The sequence below is a fragment of the Mchenga conophoros genome, linkage group LG11, assembly GCF_057382185.1.
Source record: "Mchenga conophoros isolate Kocher_MC1m ecotype Shallow Benthic linkage group LG11, M_conophoros_male_GT1.1, whole genome shotgun sequence".
Taxonomy (NCBI): Eukaryota; Metazoa; Chordata; class Actinopteri; order Cichliformes; family Cichlidae; genus Mchenga; species Mchenga conophoros.
In genome coordinates this window covers 36,822,752-36,841,955 of record NC_140536.1, presented here as the reverse complement: position 1 = coordinate 36,841,955, position 19,204 = coordinate 36,822,752, and the positions used below count along the sequence as shown (strand labels likewise).

Genomic DNA, 19,204 nt, shown 5'->3' with positions numbered 1-19,204 from the left:
AGCTCGGTGCAGGTGTATTTTTGGGTTAAAGCCACAAGATATATATTTTGCACAATAAGAGAAAGTGTGAATTGCTTTATGTTTAGTTCATGAAGAGTGAATGCTATAGAAATATGTTAAGAAAAACATTGATTTGAAAGAGATCTAGTTTAGTAAATACAGTTAAGAAGACAGGTTCATAAATAGATTAAAACAGTAGTAAAAACAAGATAAAACTGTAATGAGTTCACTATGTTATTCATGTGTATAGTAAAATGTATTTGTGTGATTTAACCAGTTTACAAAGGTGGTGCATGTGAAACTGTATAAGTTACTTGTATAAAGTAATGTCAGCTACACTAGAAGAAGTAGTGTCAGTGGTGAAGACGCAGCGTACGGCCTGCGCGCCAAAGAGAACTGATTGTCTTATTTTTCTGTTTTTACAGTTTTCTGTAAAAATAAATATGTTGCACGGGAGATGAGTTGGCCCATCATTTCAGCAGTGTAACAACCGCAACTAGTAAATAGGCGCTTGTGTTTGGCTAAATAAATATGTGACCCCGTGATTGTGTTTATTGTTCCAGGTGGCAACAATGGCAGCTGTTAAACATCTGCTTTTAGAAACTTTGAATGATTTGAGTGATGAGGAGCTCAAGAAATTTAAAAGCCTCCTGCAGACGATCATTCCTTGGAGGAATCTGTCATTCTTATCATATAGCTTGAGTCCATCATCAACCAGAGCAGATATAATGAATCTGATGGTGGATGAAGTTGGTCATCAGTCTGTGGAGGTGACCAGAGAAGTTTTCATGCACATGAACAGAACTGATCTGGTGCAGAAGTTACCAGAGAGCAGCTCAGCATCCAGAGGTAAGACCAACATGCATGAGTGTAAACTCTGTGTCATCAACAGGTTTTTGTGTTGGTGGTGTCATGGTGGTGCAGTGGTTAGCACTGTGTCCTCACAGCATGAAGGTTGTGTGTTTAAGCCTCCTGATTGGCTGGAACCTTTCTGTGTGGAGTTTGCATGTTCTCCCTGTGCCTGCATGCTTTTCCTCAGAGTGCTCTGGTTTCCAGTCCAAACACATGCTTGTTGGCTTTATTGCTGGTTCTAAATTAAATGTGGGTGTGAAAGGTTGTCTGTCTGTTTAAAACCTGAGGTGGACAGGTGTACCCTCTCTCATTATCACAGCTGGGAACCCCCAGTTACTTTGGTTGGACAGGATGGAGGGTTTCTTTGTTGGGTTCTTATGTCATTTTATTTAGTTTCACATGATTTTCTCTTTTAAATCATCTGTGTCGTCTGAAGGCTGATTCTACTTGGATGTGTGATGATGTTTGAATCCTCAGAGTTGATGGTAAATGTCTTTCCTCCTCAGAGAAACACTCTGTGGATGAACATGGAGCTGCACTGTTGAAGAGAGTGAGTGTGACTTTAACTCAGCTTTTGCAAAAAAATAGTTTTTAGTATTGATAGAAATGAAATAATGTTTTCTTATGAAACTTGAAGTTTTGCAGTTCATAAAGAGAGTGAAGTAAATATCAAAACCGCCAGCTGTCTCTTCAGTGATTATTCTAAAACATAAATATTAATGAAGACATCTTTTTTTTAATTAATATTTGATATTTCTACTACAGTTTCTCTGGAAATTAAATAAAGAGAAATCTTTAAATCGTCCAACAGAGATATTATACAGTAACTTAATACATTTCTGCGATTTTTCAGATAGAAGAACAGGAAGCTGTTAGACAGATTCTCTTGGAAACACTGAATGAATTCAGTCAAAAGGATCTCGAGAAATTTATTCTGTTGCTGCCGTTCACGTGCTTTAAGATGAGCCTGCCACAAACAAAGAGGTACTGGTGTCAAAACAGGACAGAAGACCTTGTGAATCTGATGGTGGATAAACTTGGTCATCAGTCTGTGGAGGTGACCATGAAGGTCTTAACAGACATGAACAGACCTGATCTGATGCTGAGGCTGTCAGAGAGCAGCTCAGGTGAGACCAAACAAAGTTTAATAAACAGATTTTCATAATTTACAATAAACTTGTTTAAACAACTTCTAATCAACAAACATTAAAATAAACAGGAAACACAACAGACGTCCAAAAATAACTTTGCATAAATCATCAGAGCTGAATCCAACCTTTCTCTCTGTCTCTGTCTTGTTCTGACATCACTGGTGAGAATATTTGAATTCATCAGCTTTTGATCATCTTAGACGTCACTCAGCTGCACGTCCTGCTGAACATGTTGTTCTGATGTTGAAGCAGCACTGCACAGCATAAAGTGATCAAACAGCAAACATGTGGACAGTTAGAGGATGATTTTATATGTCAGCATAACATCATTCATTTGAATTCTTTGTGTCTCAACAAGGACGAAAAACTGAAAGAAGTTCAGAGCTTGAAGGTTGTCAGAGCCTGACGGTAATCCCTTCCATTCATCCATTTATTCCTAAATTTTCTTTCTTTATAAACATGTGTACTTATTGACTAAAGAGACTGTCCTCTGCAGCAGGACTGCAGTGATTGGACTAAACTTGAACCTGAGGTGAACAGTACAGATGCAGACGAGGCTCCAACTTACAGGTAAATCAACTTCCTGAATGCTGCAGCACAGCAAACTGGAACTACAGGAAACAGTTCAGCTTTGGATTTATTCCCAGAGGAAATTCTTCATTTTGCATCCGATTCACACGACTACTCTGTGTTTCCATTCACTCTGTTGTTCCTTCATGAGTGTGTATTTAATTCCTGTTTCAGCCTTCAGTCTGCAGCAGGACACTTTGAATGCAGAGTGTCGGGCTTGCGCTGGGTCTGTAAGGGAAAGACCAGCTTTCAGTACCAGTTTAGATCTTGGGAGGGACACATGGAGAGGATGGAGAGCAGACAATACATGCCTGCAGGTCCTCTGATGGACGTCACAGTCACTGCTGGGAAGTTAAATGAAGTTCACCTGCCACACTGGATCTGCATCGGTAAGAGGACATGAAGGAAGACTTTCAGATGTTTGACATTTCTGACAGTGAGCGCACAAACTGTTATAAACTGTTCTTCTCACCATGTTTGTGTTGTTGTGTTCTCCTGCAGATGACATCCCTGACATATTGGACACGTTTGCAGTCCTTCACATAGATGACTGTGGAGATGTTGTGGAAAAAGTGTCTGAGGTCACACCAACACATGTCAAGTTAACTGAACCGATTTTCTCTCCGAGAGCGGTCCTGATGAAACTCGGCATTCCTGTGAAAATCGGCTGCAACGTGTTGATCTATCAGACCAACACAGCTTTCCTCACACTGCATGTTTATCTGATCCCACGTGATCCTGGGCTACAGCAGGTTATTACATGTTTCACAGTATAATAGGCAGAATTCAGGAGAATGAATAAATTAATATATAAAACATGGCTTTTTAGTATCTTTGCACTTTATTCTTCACAGGTAATGAAGCAGAGGGAAGTGCCCCATGGATACAAAGCTATCCTGAAGCCAGATCCAGAGAAGTCCTTGAAAATTCTTGATCGTTTCACACTAACAGCAGATGTGGATGGTGCAGAAATCTGTCCTGAAGTATGGTTTGAAATGCTTTCATTTCTTTCCAAATACATATTTGCATAATAGGCTGAGAATAAATAGTCCAGCTGTCTTCAGCAGCCTTCATGCATTTTACTGAGCAAAGAAAGGATTCAGTAAATATTCAATAAGAAGAGCTGATCTGGAAGAAGTGAACATGATTTACTGAGATAGAAAAATGAACGAATCTATTTGGTGATTTAACGCTGATGAACCTTGATTGCAGTGTTAGGATTTAGGACAGGACCCCCCAAAACAGTAAGAGCAATCTTACTGTGGCAGGGAAGTTTGACTCTATAGAATGAAAACAGTATTGTTAGCTCAAGCATGACCAAAGCACAGAAAATGAGTGTAATATATTATAATAAATAGGATATACTAAGTGATCGTAGCAAAAAGAAGGTTGGGAAGGGTAGGGTGAGGGAAAAGCAAGCACAATAGAGACCGAGCCTACATCAGAGGCTGGAGTCCTGGATGGTGAATGGAGAGCAGACAGAAGAGATTGAAGTCTGATGAAGCTCAGAGAGTGAAACTCTTGTTAGCAGGAGCAGAAACATGACAAAAGATACAAAAGGCTTTGATACACCACCAGCTATATGCTGACTTACCAGGACTTTAACATTTGAGTGACTTTGAACCAGGAAAAGAAAAAACATGAATGATGAGAGAAAACATGGATACAGGATGATGCTGGAACTGAATCAGATGCATGAACCATAGGCCGGTGCAGACCAGCAGTCCATTTGTGGACGAGAGAAGGTGGAAAGCTTTGAGAACCTGCTGAAGCTGCAGCTTTTGAAATATCACTGTGGAGTAGTAAAGGCAGAAATAGTAACTTACAAATATCCATACCATACCTCTCTCTTTCCCGTTGCTCTTTCTTTCTTTAACAGGATTTAAAGCTCAGATATCCAAGTGGAAAGCCAAATTTCTTTGAAGTTTACACTGAAAATCCAGATGGAAACTTCCACCTTAAACTCACATCAAAAAAAGATCTTCAGCCAGTATGGACCTGTACAGTTCGAAAAGGTTAACTTTACATTTTCAAATTTATCATCACTTTATTGTATTAAATGAGTACAATTACATGTTAGCTCAACATTGTCAGTAAGCTATATGTAGCAGCAATCTTCGGTCCTTCTTTGCCGCTTCTGCAGGACGTACATTTTCTGACTCGTCCTTTTCTAAGATAGTTTGTGTCTTATTCTGTAGGAAGAAACAAGGCGAATGTAAAACAGGAAACATGTTATTTATTCCACGCAAAACCCAAAACTACAGAACAGATATCTCTGGTTGGAGCCCCGTTGACATTTTCCTGATATTATACCTAAAACAGCTATAAACAGTGACGGTCAGAAAAGTGTTGCCCATGACAGAAAGATGCAACGATATCTTCTATAAAATCCTTTTGGAAAATGAGAAACATCTAATCGATGAATTCAGTGCAAAGTAAAACATACAATGGTGAAAAAACCTCTTTAGACCAAATAATCTACCTGAGCATAGATTCTGTTGGAAATGTCAGTGTGCAAGGATTTTATAAAACGTTATTTTACACTTATATTTGGTGAGATGTTTATGGTATGTGGGGCCTTTCCTGATCACCGAGCCTCTCATTCAGTTTCAAACTAGAAATGTCCCAAAATGTTCATGTAAATGTGCTGTATATCATGCAGAACAATCACTGAAAATACCAGATTTCCTCCACCTAACAAATATCAAAATGATCACAACTATACTTTTTGTGAAGATTTATTATTTGTTACATTTGAATATGAATTAAGTTTAAATTGAAAACCTTTCATCACCACACGGTGGCCCAATGCACACCGTTTTATTACACCTACCAACAACACAATAGAACAAAGCGGGATGAATTTATAGAGCGTAATATATTAAATTACAACATAAAATATTGAAGATTAAAATGAGAAACAACACAAATTAAAGATCATAACAAAATACTTAAATATGGCCGATGGATTGGAGTAAAGTTTCTTTAAAATTTTATATTTATACGTTTTATGTTTCTTGATTATTTTCAGCCGAATACCAAAGCACTGATCAAGCACAAGGTAAGATATTTCAAATTATTTGTATAATAACTGCATTTAACATTTTACAGTAGTGAGTTTTCTTTGGTTTAAATTTCACAAGTTTACCAAAATTTACCAAAATTTGTTGTTAATCCAGAGACGTTGCTCATCCATGCCATAGCCCAATTGACTCCACTGTTAATTGTTGGTCGTATTTCATACTGCTGCAACTTGTGCCTGAGGAGGAGAGGACTTCATTTAGAATTCTGAGAATTTAAATCAGGGGTGCACACACTTTTTCAGCATGCGAGCGACTTATGAAATGACCAAGTCAAAATGATTGACCTACTATGAAAATGCAAAACATATATTTATTTATAAACATATGGAGTATTCATTCAGGCATGTTGCATAACTGTATGAACCCATATTACACAACACAACTCTGTACATTTTTTGATATTACCTTACTCTGATGACTTGCACTGAATGGAATCAACCAGGGATGCACAGTCTGGACGGTAGCTGCTGATAGTCAGCCTCAAGTACACTTTCAAATAATCATCAGTCATGGTGGAACGGTATTTGGACTTAATAATCTTCTGGGAAAAGGCTGACTCACATGAATAAGTGCAGCTGCAGTCAAGGAGGTAACACATTTCCTAATGTTGGGGTACTTTTCCTCTGCAAGTTCCAGAACTGTCCGTTAGCCCTGGACTTAAACTCAGCTTAGTGTCAAAATCTCATCCTCTATTTCAGAAAAATTCCGGTGAAACAGTGTATAATTCACCTGTTTTTCTTCATTGGTTCATTCGAAGACTTCTCTCCTAAGCCACTGTGAAAACTACACAGCATTAACAAAATAAACACTCAACGTAAGACACAGCACCTAAAATGACACTGTACAAGAAAACAAAGATAAAATCAATAAATACCTTGTTGGCTGCATGCTGCAAAAAGGGAATTACTCCCCATTCTTCTGAGGGTTCCTTATAAGTGTCTAGTTAAAGTCCATTCCACTTAACTTTCAATAAAGAGCATTACGGCTCATTCTTGCTACCTGCTTGCAGGTGTTTTCTTAGGCTTCCAAAAAGGAGACAACAAGACTTGTAAGCAGGCTTGACCTTAAAAATAAAAGCACCATAACTTGAACTACATAAAATAACATAAATAATGTACAGCTTAAACAATTTACAACGATGACATGGACCTTGACAAGATAAAGAAATGATCTAAATTATATAAACAATATCATCATGCCAACAGCTACACAGTGTTTCAAATTTTGATGCGAGTGGATCAACCTCTGCATCTTCCCAAAAAGGGTAGCATGTGAATGTATCGACTGCATCCATTATCTCTTTCATGTGGAGCAATTTTGCGCATAACGCTTGTTGGTGTATTATGCAGCGGTAATTGAGGAAATCCGGAATAACATTGTCCTCCCTGCACCTGGCAGTCAATCCATTTGAGTGGCAAACCATCCGTGGTGATGGACACCAATTTGTATACTGGGAGCCTGGTTTTCCCAATAAATTGATTGAAAGACTGAAAAATGTTTCAGTTTGCTAGCATAATGAAAGTTAAAAAGTTTGAACATTTGTTAAGAAATTAAAAACTTTCCTTGTTATTTATTAACAGCTGCAGGATCCTCAGTGGGAGCAGCTGCTGTCAGCTCTCAGTCGGCTGGTAGGTTCATCAATATTACCTGTTCTGTGGTTTTATATAATGTGACACATAGAACGCTGATGAATCCTAGTGAACAGTCAATCACACCTTTTTCCCGCCACAATTTTACTTTTCGTTAGCTTACATACTTTGTTCTGTCTTCAAGTTTTCATTCTAAAGGAGGAGCTCTCAGTCTCTCAGCTCTCGGTGGCAGCGAGTCACTAAACTCAATCCTGCTTATATTTGTTTCTTTACAGAGATAAATATAATATTCATGTATTCAGCCCTCTGTGAATCACTTCCTTATCATGCTGGAGGGGTTTGTGAGTCCCAGGCTTTTTCCTGAACAGCTGATTTCCTCCAACAGAGTGATGATGGTTGTGTTGTCTTCTAACTTCATGAAGATTAACAATCTGAACAGCAGCCTGTTTGACAGGAAGTCCAGTATCCAGTTGCACAATGTGTTCCTGAAGACCAGAGTGACGAGTCTGCCAGTCAGCTTCACAAACAGCCTGCTGAGAGAGAGTTTGTTATATTTCACATGTATGAAGAGAGAGTGCAGGGCAGTGAAGACGACATCATCTGTGGCTGTACTCAGCTAACGACAGTTATTATTAAAGCTAACGCCTACTGGTAGATCAGCCCAGTAAATACGGTGTTTCTGTGTTTTTACTGGTTCATCTGTTTCACTTTCAGATGAATCCCAAAGAAGTGGTAAAGTACAAGGTTAGATGTTTCACATGATTTGTGTATAAAAAGAACTGCACTTTGTGTTTGGCTGTGGTGGGTTTCCTTTGGTTGCTGACCTCATATTTGAAGTACTGCAAAATGCCAGGGAATGAATGAATAAGCTCTTATTCAACAATGGCACCAACCAGCTTTTCCAAATCTACTGATGCTGTTGACTGGACTGTCAAAATGCATAAATCGAGTCAGTTCTACTTTTACCACCAGATTTTTAGCACCAGTTAACGAATGTTTCTAGATGTTAAAGAATTCAACAGAACTTGTGGTAAAATACCAAATATAGAACTGTACTACATAGTGCCATTTTCTATATGAAGCTGCTGGCTCTGTGGACATGAGGATGATCAGTTTGAGATATTCTCAGATATCTATTGTTTGCAGCTCTGAACTGGTGTCCCTGACTTGACTGAAGACAGGTGGGATAGAGTTTTATCCTTAATTGGGCATTTTGTGACAGAGAAAAGTTGTTTCATTTATTATGTATCATGTATTTATTTTTGTTACATCCCCACGATGAAGGTCTAGGGGTGTGTGTGTGGGGCCTGGTAACAAATGGGTCCAGAACAGAATGAAAGGAGAACAGACAAAAATGTGTAGTAAATAAGGTAGTTTTTATTATAGAAAACCTTAACATAAAGAGCCAGCAACGCCGTTTTACCAATAACACCTGAAAAAGAAAAAGGTTGCAAAAACAAAGAACACAACAACCAAACAAAAAACTCCACACCACGAGGAGGCACTTCCAGGGGCCCACAAGCTCACCCTGTCACTAGCAGCAGCTAGCTTTACTGTGTTGAGGCCAACAAGCCCACACTACTCACATGAAGCAGCTACACTGCTTCCACAACTCCACACATCAAGAACACAAAGCGGAGAAAACCACACTCTCACATCCAGTTCATCCCCAGCTTATATGACCTCAGAGAGGTGATTGCTGACCGGGCCCAGGGTGTAAACGAGAACGAGGCCAATGAACAGCAGCTGTGTCCTGGGGATAGAGGAGCGAGAAAGGGTGGAGCAAGAGGAGGCGGAGAGAGAACACCACACCCACACAAAGCAGTTAGAGGCTGTATCCCAATTCAGGGTCTGCAGCCTTAAAGTACGCAGCCTCAACGATCCTGAAGGGCCGCGTACTCAAAGACCGCTAAGGCTGGAAGTGCGAGGCTTGTAAAATGGGACGATCTAGCCTCCGTTGCGCTGCCCAGGTTGCCTAGCAACCATGATACTAACAGCTGGAAGCGTGTCATACAGCTTTGTTTGACAGAGATGAAGGAGAAAACCTTTTGTTCATTTGTTTGTTTCTTTCTACATGAGCTTTGATCATTCTCTGTAAGATGAAGCTCAGCTATTGGACGGCGTATATTTTAAAGTAAAGGCTTTAAAACCAAGTTAGTACATCAGTACTAACTTTGTAGTTTGACATTTCTGACAGTGAGCGCACAAACTGTTATAAACTGTTTTCTTCTTCTTCTTTTTTTTTTTTTTTTTTTAAGTAGACCAGAGTTTAGTGGAATATCCTTTGGTGTAGTTATTTAATTGTTTTAATTTGGTGGCACTGAGTCTCTAATGTTTCAGTTTGCTAGCATAATGAAAGTTAAAAAGTTTGAACATTTGTTAAGAAATTAAAAACTTTCCTTGTTATTTTTAACAGCTGCAGGATCCTCAGTGGGAGCAGCTGCTGTCAGCTCTCAGTCGGCTGGTAGGTTCATCAATATTAACTGAGTTTTATATAATGAAACAGAAAACTGATCAATACTAACTGTGCTTATGTTCCCCAATGACTAAGATGTTGCTTTAAATTTTAGAGATGATTAAATTGAAACTGAAGCTTTGTCCTGTATGGCATGACCCTGACCTTTGACCTTGAAGTATTGCATACTAAGATGGTGTATTTGATCATCTTCACCCATGTGATTGGAGCAGAATTGGCTGAAATCTTTGGCTTCTATAAGCCTTCAAAACTTTATGGCATCATTGTGAACTGAAAAAATAAAAAGTGTGTTGCACATCTCCTTCCATGCTGCTCACATGTCGTATTACTGGATATGGATTTTTGTTTTTTTACTTGAGTATGGTTTGACCTTAACCTTCATTGTTAGCGTCCAAGGTCAAAGTTACCAGTGATGGTCAAGGTTATATGTTACATATAACCTTGACCAAGGTTCTTTGTCAAGGTTATAAGAACCTTGGTCAAGGAAATAACTTCGGAAATGGTGTGTTTTAACATTAGTAAAGGAAAACTGTTGGAAAGGCTGTCAGCTGTGTGGGGGGGGGCCTTGTGGCGAGAGAGCACAGTTGCACTATTGAGCACATGTTCCAGTGATCAGCGTTGGAGCTAACACATAGCAAGAGCCGCCTGGCAGACTGACTCTGCAGGGGATGTCTACACACGGTGGGAGTTGTGTGCGTCGCTAAAGAACTGTGAGTAGACGTGGAGCCATGCCTGGAAAGGACAGTTTTAGTCTTTTATGCCAATTAGACATTTAGTGGATGTAGAAGTGCAATGTGTATCGACCCGTTCGCTATGTGGCTAGTTCATGCTACTAATGCTACCTGTTATGCTACATACCTGCTAGCTGTAAGCTAAACGATTTGGTGTTTGTGATATATTGTTGTTGGTGGTATTGGCAATCAATGTCATGTACTGTAAGGGTTTGGGAGTAGTGTATGAAGCTCGTGCATGTAGATGTTCATATAGGAATTCCCATTTGTAGTTCTGGTTAGATTCGAAGAACGCTAATGCATCATAATTCATGACTTAGATGTTTATTACATTCGGTATTCTGTATATGTTCTGTTCACAGACCACACACACACACCCACACCCCTCACCACTCTGTAAGCCTGCGGTTGCATTACTGTGTTGCTGTACTGTGCTGTTAAGCTGAGGAATCACAGTAAAGACGGTATAACCTTTATCTGTGCGTCCTGTGTGTTCTGACCGACACCCCAAGGTGAACACCACTGCTATTCAGCCAACGCCTATACAGTCCTGGGTTCAACCCAAATTAACATTGGTCCTTCGAGCCGGATGGTGCTTTCCTTGGATCCTAGAGATGCAGCCTAGTTTCTTCTCCAGTGAAGATGTCTGAGAATCAACTCGCCCAAGGCGCCAAGTACAACCTCCCCCCTACCTTGCAGACTATGAGGTGAGCTTGGTGGGCCACCAACGAGACATGACACCCTACCGTCACTCGTACACAGCACAGTATGCACCCGGGCTAGAAGAGCGAAAGCAGTACGCTCCATCGGCAGTGTCTGTACAGACCTCCCGCTCGTCTAGCCCAACAAGTCAGCCTGGATGGGAACACACCGTGGATGAATGGACCGCTTCTCCGAATGATCTGCAGGATATGCGGCAGCATGTGCCCGGTAGGGATGGCCTGAACCATCAGCCTCCTTCTCCTTTCCATCGACCATGGGAAATGTCTGCAGTTTCGGGTTCGCAGTATGGTATGAATGGCAGACCTCAGCCTTACGCCCAAACACGTGAACCAGACAGAGGTGGTTACCTGTCGGAGCAACAGGACCAGAGATCACCCCCAACACATGTACCCCCTCTGTCTTCCTCCCAACGTATGCAGCCCATCAGTGTCCCCACAATTAGTTCCCATACACATAGAATAGATGCACGAACGAGTCCATGGCCGCAGTATGACAATAGGCAGGACATCCATGCTCAACAAGAATACCAAAGGCCATACTTTCACCCACCAACAGCTCAGAGTATTCCACCCAAGGATACTACAATGATTGATACATTGGATAGGATGATGGGTGAACTACAGCTGTTAAAGGAGCAGACACTGAGAGCTAGTCGGCCAACCCCGCCATTCCCCAACAGTGCACCTTCCTTTCAGTTTGAACATCCACCTATCATTCAGCAACATTTGAAGCCTCCTTGGCAGGAGCAGTTTTCTGCTAGGGCTTATCCCAGTTTCCAGAGTCAAGCCCCCACCAACATCTGGAGCCAGCAGCCCGTCACCGAGGTACCAAGACCTATCACAACATCATCGCAATATAAACCTCATCCATCCCCAGCCTACAAGCCACCACATGTAATGGCACAAGAGAAAACATACAGGGGTCCAACTCCGAGTATTCCTGATCTCATTAAGAAGGACCCAAGCGAGTTTGCCCGGTTAAAGATGGCACTTGACAATCTGCTGCCACCGGATGGGACAGAGCTTTTCAAGTTTCAGATACTGATGGATCATTTGAAATTAGATGAAGCCCGTCTCATAGCTGATGCATATCTCAATTCTCCATCCCCCTATACTGACACTATGGCAGCCCTATCGGAGAAGTTTGGTCAGCCCCACCAGTTAGCCCTCAGGAAGATTGCTGGTGTTATGGATGCACCGGACATTCGTCGCGGGGATGTGGAGGCTTTTGAAAGATTCGCACTGCAGATTCGGGCTCTTGTTGGTATGCTGAAGACCCTGGGTCCGGATGGCGAAGTGGAACTGAAATGTGGCTCTCACGTGGCGCGGCTCCTCAGTAAGCTGCCAGCTGAAATGAGGTCTGAGTTCCGGAGACACATGTGTCGCCATCCAGGGGTAGTATACAACCTAACAGACTTTTCAGACTGGTTACAGCTGGAAACATGGTGCCAAGATAGCAGTACCCAGTTTGGGGCTACAGGACAGAAGGAGAGGGCCATCCAGAAACCAGAGCGCCTGAGAGAGGCGAAGTCAGTAAAGCGCATGGCCACTATCCTGCATGGCTCAGAGAATCTGCCGACGAAGCAGCCTGTCGAGTCGGTGAGCAGCAAACCAGCTGCCCATAGCAAGAAGAAAGGCCTGCTGAAAGCTTACTGCCCCTACTGTGATACGGAGGACCATTATCTGAGTCAGTGCCCCATATTCCAGTCTTTTGATAAGGCTCAAATCATAGACTGGATTAAGACAAACCAGCGTTGTTGGCGATGTGGCAGATCACATCAAGCAGCACAGTGCAATCTAAAGAAAGCTTGCAGCCTATGTCAAGGCAAACACCTTCAGATCCTGCATGAGGTCAACGTCAAGAGTGTGAAGGAAGGTACTTGCCTGGTGAGCTCTGCAACTGAAATACTCCACCTAGATAAACCTTCAGATTCTACCCGTGTTCTGCTTAAAGTGATTAGAGTTCTCCTGAGAAATGGTGACAAAACTCTGAACACTTATGCCATCCTGGATGATGGCTCTGACCGCACCATGCTGCTCTCCTCTGCAGCTCAGCAACTGGGCCTAACAGGCACACCTGAAGACCTCGCCTTGAGAACTATCCGTCAGGATATCCAAACGTTACATGGGGCCTGCGTTTCATTCACACTGTCCCCTATCATGCAGCCCCAGAAAACCTTCCACATAGCTAATGCCTTCACTGCCCAGCGGCTTGGCTTAGCTGAGCATTCATATCCAGTTACCATGCTCAAGAGAAGGTACAGGCATCTGAAGGACTTGCCCCTACAAACCTTCAGCAGAGTTTCGCCCCTGTTGCTAATTGGGGCTGATCACCCACATCTCATAAACCCTATAGAACCTGTGCGCTTTGGATCACCAGGAGGGCCAGCTGCGATGCGAACCCGACTAGGATGGACTCTGCAAGGGCCTGCAAAGTCGCTTGAGTCACAGTTAGAGTCTCAGCAGTGTCTGTATACCTCCTGCAGCCCCCTATCTGTTGAACTCCAGAGGAATGTGGAGAAGCTGTGGCAAGTGGATGTTCTACCATATAAGAGTGAAAAGGAGGTGACAAGGTCGAGGGAGGATCATGAAGCCCTTCAGATATTGGAGGCCAGAACAAGGCGCGTGGAGGTTAAGGGAGTGCTCCGGTATGCCACACCCTTATTGAGGAGGAAGGATGCACCACTTTTTCAGGCCACCCAAGAAGCGACACTGCCGAGCCTGAGGAGTATGGAGAGACGTCTGAGCAAAGACCCGGTTAGGGCTGCTGCATATATGGACGAGATTGAAAGGTTGGTGACCTCTGGGTTTGTAGCCAAACTGCAACCGGAGGTTGCCTCTCAGAGCCAAGAGAGTTGGTACATACCTCATCACATGGTCCAGCACAATGGCAAGAATAGAGTGGTCTTTAATTGCTCTTTTCGACACAAGGGACTTAACCTGAACGAGTCCCTATTGCCTGGCCCTGTCCTAAGCCCTTCTCTGGTTGGAGTGCTCCTGCGCTTCAGAGAACACAGCATTGCCATCAGTGGTGACATAAAAGGGATGTTTCACCAGGTGTGCCTACTCCCGGAAGACAAACCGCTCCTGAGGTTTCTTTGGCGCAATATGAATCGGGATGAGCCCCCTCACAGCTATGAATGGCAAGTCCTTCCCTTTGGGACAACATGTAGTCCCTGCTGTGCCTCCTTTGCGCTACAGCGGCATGTCCTCCTGCATAGTGAACCAGGAGAGGAGGTGAGGTTCTCCATCGAACGGTGCTTCTATGTGGACAACTGTCTACAGAGTGTTCCATCGATTGAAGAAGCCCAGCAGTTGGTCAAGAAACTACGGCAGCTTCTGGCTTCCGGGGGCTTTGAAATTCGGCAGTGGGCTAGTAATAGGCCAGAAGTGATTAGTCATCTGCCATCCGAGGCACGGTCAGACAAACTGGAACTCTGGCTGTCACAGGACCGACAAGAAGCGCATGAATCAACCCTGGGACTGAACTGGAACTGTGAGACGGACACCCTCAGCCTCAAGCACCGACACATTGACTATGGAGAGCCCACTATGAGGAACATATATCGAACCCTGGCTAGTCAGTACGACCCACTTGGGTTCATCATTCCTTTCACCACCAGGGCCAAGATTATTGTACAGCAACTCTGGGACAAGCATCGAGATTGGGATGACCCCCAGTTACCTCATGATTTGCTGCACCAGTGGAAGACATGGAAGTTGGAGTTGGTGCATTTATCAGAGTTAACTTTGCCACGATGTTACACACTGCCGCACATGGATCGGTCTGACATTGCAAGAGAGGTACATATCTTTTGCGATGCATCAGAGCGGGCCTATGGCTCTGTGGCTTACCTGAGATCAGAAGATCATTATGGTAATGCACAGCTGTCATTCCTCATGGCCAGATCACGGGTTGCTCCAAGGAAGCAGATATCTATTCCCAGACTCGAACTCTGCGCGGCACTCACTGGAGCCCAGCTCGCAAAGCTACTTCAGACAGAGCTAACGTTCAAGGTGACCACATGTACGTTGTGGTCTGATTCAACCACTGTCCTCAACTGGTTGCATTCCACATCCTGCCATTTCAAGGTGTTTGTTGGCACTAGGATTACAGAAATTCAAGAGCTTACTAACCCCAATGACTGGCGATATGTGGATTCTACAAGAAACCCAGCTGATGACATCACAAGGGGCAAAAGTCTCACTGAACTGGCCAGCCCAAATAGGTGGACTCAAGGACCAGATTTCCTCCTCCTACCTCCTGACCGGTGGCCCTCCTGCCCATCGTTGGGTACATCAGACCCAGAGGATGGCACCGAGCTAAAACGCTCTGCCATATGTCATATGGCTAACACGACCCCGGGTAATCAAACCCCAGAGGCCCAGCGATTCAACACATGGGCAGAATTAGTAGAAGCCACAGCTAAGGAGATTCAAAATGCAGCGATGCAGGGTGACCCAGCTGGGAGTAACTCACCTACTGCAGGGGCCTACACCGAGGCAGAGCAACGGATCTTGAGACAGATTCAGATGGACTGTTTCCCAGAGGACTACCACCTACTACAGGCAGGCAAATCTATACCGGCTAACAGTCGGCTGCTATGCCTAGCACCGCAGTATGATGCCAATCATAGACTGATCCGGGTCGGTGACAGGCTGCGGCGAGCAGAGAGCCTTGATCTGTCTGTTGTACACCCTGTGGTCCTGGGTCCCACCCATGTGTATACCAGATTACTTATTCAAGATGTGGATGCACGTCTCGGTCATCCTGGCCCAGAGAGAGTATTCGCTGAGCTTCGGCGGACTGTATGGATCCTGCGAGGTAGAGAGGCCGTTAAGCGGCACCAACATAGTTGCATGGATTGCCGTAGGTGGAGGGCAAAACCAGCTTCCCAGCAAATGGCTGACCTGCCACCTGCCCGCCTCAGGCTGTTCAAACCTGCCTTCTATTCGACTGGCATGGACTGCTTTGGTCCTTTCTGGATCAAGATAGGCAGACGCAGGGAGAAGCGATGGGGCATTTTGTTTAAGTGCCTCACTACTCGGGCCGTCCATATAGACCTCCTGACATCCATCGACACTGACTCCTTTTTGATGGCCTTCCGAAGGTTCATTGCGAGAAGAGGGAAACCGGCAGAAGTTTACTCGGATCAGGGGACAAACTTCAAAGGAGGGGAAAAGGAGCTCCAGCAGGCGTTCTCCATCATGAGTCCAGACCTCCAGCAGAAACTGGCTAAGCAGCAGGTTCGTTTCCGCTTCAACCCACCTGCAGCACCCCACTTCGGAGGCACTTGGGAAAGAGAAATCCGCTCTATCAAAAACGCCTTATACACCTCTGTTGGCTCTCAAACAGTGAGTGAGGAAGTACTCAGGACCGTTCTTACGGAAATCGAGGGTATCCTGAATGCCAAACCCCTAGGTTATGTTTCTGCGGATGTGGCTGACATCGATCCAGTGACCCCTAACTACTTGCTCATGGGGCGGCCTGACAGCTCCCTACCTCAGGTAGTGTATCCCGAAGACGAAGCGCTAGGGAGGCGAAGATGGAGACATTCGCAAATCCTGGTGGACAGGTTCTGGTCATCTTTCATCAGACACTATTTGCCTAATCTCCAAACCCGCATGAAGTGGCAGAGACCCATGGAGGACATAACAGAGGGAGCGGTTGTTCTGCTGGTGGATCCACAGCTACCCATGGCAGATTGGGAGAGTGACGAAGATTCTTACTGGTTCTGATGGCCACACCCGAACAGCAGAGGTGAAGATACGTGACAAAACATACACCCGGCCTATAGTACGTCTGATTGTGCTTCCAGCGATCAAGGATGAGGATGACCAGGTGGGGGAGCCCTCGTCTGTATAAACAGCCTTTCCATGGGGCCAATTTGCACCGCAAATTGGGGGGCGGCTATGTTGGAAAGGCTGTCAGCTGTGTGTGGGGGGGCCCTTGTGGCGAGAGAGCACAGTTGCACTATTGAGCACATGTTCCAGTGATCAGAGTTGGAGCTAACACATAGCAAGAGCCGCCTGGCAGACTGACTCTGCAGGGGATGTCTACACACGGTGGGAGTTGTGTGCGCCGCTAAAGAACTGTGAGTAGACGTGGAGCCATGCCTGGAAAGGACAGTTTTAGTCTTTTATGCCAATTAGACATTTAGTGGATGTAGAAGTGCAATGTGTATCGACCCGTTCGCTATGTGGCTAGTTCATGCTACTAATGCTACCTGTTATGCTACATACCTGCTAGCTGTAAGCTAAACGATTTGGTGTTTGTGATATATTGTTGTTGGGGGTATTGGCAATCAATGTCATGTACTGTAAGGGTTTGGGAGTAGTGTATGAAGCTCGTGCATGTAGATGTTCATATAGGAATTCCCATTTGTAGTTCTGGTTAGATTCGAAGAACGCTAATGCATCATAATTCATGACTTAGATGTTTATTACATTCAGTATTCTGTATATGTTCTGTTCACAGACCACACACACACACCCACACCCCTCACCACTCTGTAAGCCTGCGGTTGCATTACTGTGTTGCTGTACTGTGCTGTTAAGCTGAGGAATCACAGTAAAGACGGTATAACCTTTATCTGTGCGTCCTGTGTGTTCTGACCGACACCCCAAGGTGAACACCACTGCTATTCAGCCAACGCCTATACAGTCCTGGGTTCAACCCAAATTAACAAAAACTGAAGGAGGGACAAAGAACAAACTAGCACAGATAGACAGGATGATCTGGAGCTGATGCTGTTAGGTATCAGCTTGTGATAAGAAACAAAATGGCACCATTTATTACAGAAAGGTTTTAGAAAAGAGCTCCATAGAACAGAAGTATGGTTTACTTGGAGAGGAAAGGATGCTGGTTTGATTCCAGTCAGAGGCACAAATCCCCCTTTGTGTTATGTCAGGAAGGGTATCGGCTGTAAAACTGCCAAATCACACATCTGCAGTGACCCCGTATGGCAGGGCGCAGTTGAACGTAGCTTATTCCAGATTTCAAAACATATTTTTCAACATTATTCTGAAATTGCATTGAAATGGTCTGAAACCAAATCTCAGACATGACGGCTACACCTGTTTAATCAGATGACACAGCTCATTATTAAACTCTGATACATCAAACAATGACATCAAGCGTCCATATTCCAATTTTTCTTACATTAAACGTGTCATCCAGTTTCTGGCCACGTTGCAGGTTAGAGAATTACATATATTACATATATATAATAAGTATTTATGTTGTGTTAGAGCTGAGATGACCCCTTATACAGGAGATACTGGACTGGTTTAAAGGTTTGGGGTCTGTTTTACTGTAGAGTATTACCCTAGTAGTAATCACCAGAAATTAAGCTGCTGGTGGGGAGACTTGCCTCCCTGTAACTGCCTTTGTCTGTATCTCTTTCTTGGATCTTGACGGAGGCAGTCGCACTTTCTCTTTTTATCATTCACCATCCTCTGGTGAATAATAATCGAACAGGACCGCCTACCATGTGTTTCTCTTCAGGTTTAAATCGTTTGGATGTTTGGAGGCTCGCAGTGACGAAATAATAACTCGACTAAAATGCGTTAAAGCAAAAGTAACGAGCCGGTTTAGAAAATGTGAGAAGTAGAAAGTACAGATATTTGTTTATAAAGGCAGGGAGTAAAAGTAAAAAGTAGTGAGAAAAAGTAAGACTCGGGTAAAATACATTTGTATTTGTACTTCGTTACTTCTCACCTTTGTGCCCGAGGCCTTGAAACTGCCAAGCAGATGCACTCTCATGCAGCTCCTCAATTCCTGATAATAAAAGAGAAGACTGCAACATTAACTAGATACAATAATCTTTAAATGTCTGGATGAAAAAAGGAAAGATGTCATTTATGTTCTTTTTAAATAGTCGACCAAAAGGAACGAATGTGTTTTTAACATTTAATGAATTTTAATTATGAAATAAATGAATTTTTTAAAGCATTTTGTTATGAAAGCTGAGAATAAAGTAAATAAAATTTTCACATGATAAACAACCCTTAACTTTTTCCATTTCTTT

General features: G+C 43.4%; 1 protein-coding gene and 1 long non-coding RNA gene across 6 annotated transcripts in view; one reads left to right on the top strand and one right to left on the bottom strand.

Moving 5' to 3' along the window:
* The window catches only part of LOC146564949 (uncharacterized), a 48,571-nt gene that overhangs the window by 27,690 nt on the left and 1,677 nt on the right, over nt 1-19,204 (top strand). For 2 of the 5 annotated variants that reach the window (XM_085292758.1, XM_085292759.1), the window contains exons 11-22: nt 564-849; nt 1,359-1,402; nt 1,706-1,979; nt 2,362-2,411; nt 2,500-2,573; nt 2,748-2,962; nt 3,075-3,325; nt 3,428-3,556; nt 4,453-4,588; nt 5,605-5,634; nt 7,237-7,284; nt 9,662-9,709. In XM_085292758.1, the coding sequence (XP_085148884.1) occupies nt 564-849; nt 1,359-1,402; nt 1,706-1,979; nt 2,362-2,411; nt 2,500-2,573; nt 2,748-2,962; nt 3,075-3,325; nt 3,428-3,556; nt 4,453-4,588; nt 5,605-5,634; nt 7,237-7,284; nt 9,662-9,709 (1,585 nt within the window). Of the gene's footprint in view, nt 1-563; nt 850-1,358; nt 1,403-1,705; nt 1,980-2,361; nt 2,412-2,499; nt 2,574-2,747; nt 2,963-3,074; nt 3,326-3,402; nt 4,589-5,604; nt 5,635-7,236; nt 7,285-9,661; nt 9,710-19,204 lie in introns of those variants that run through there. The other 3 variants (XM_085292760.1, XM_085292762.1, XM_085292761.1) reach the window with 3 other exon arrangements.
* On the bottom strand, nt 2,687-19,203 carry LOC146564950 (uncharacterized). Its single transcript, XR_014894466.1, has 4 exons — nt 18,895-19,203; nt 3,046-3,123; nt 2,885-2,954; nt 2,687-2,801 (listed from the first exon to the last, which is right to left on the bottom strand). It is a non-coding gene; the product is annotated as an uncharacterized LOC146564950 (long non-coding RNA).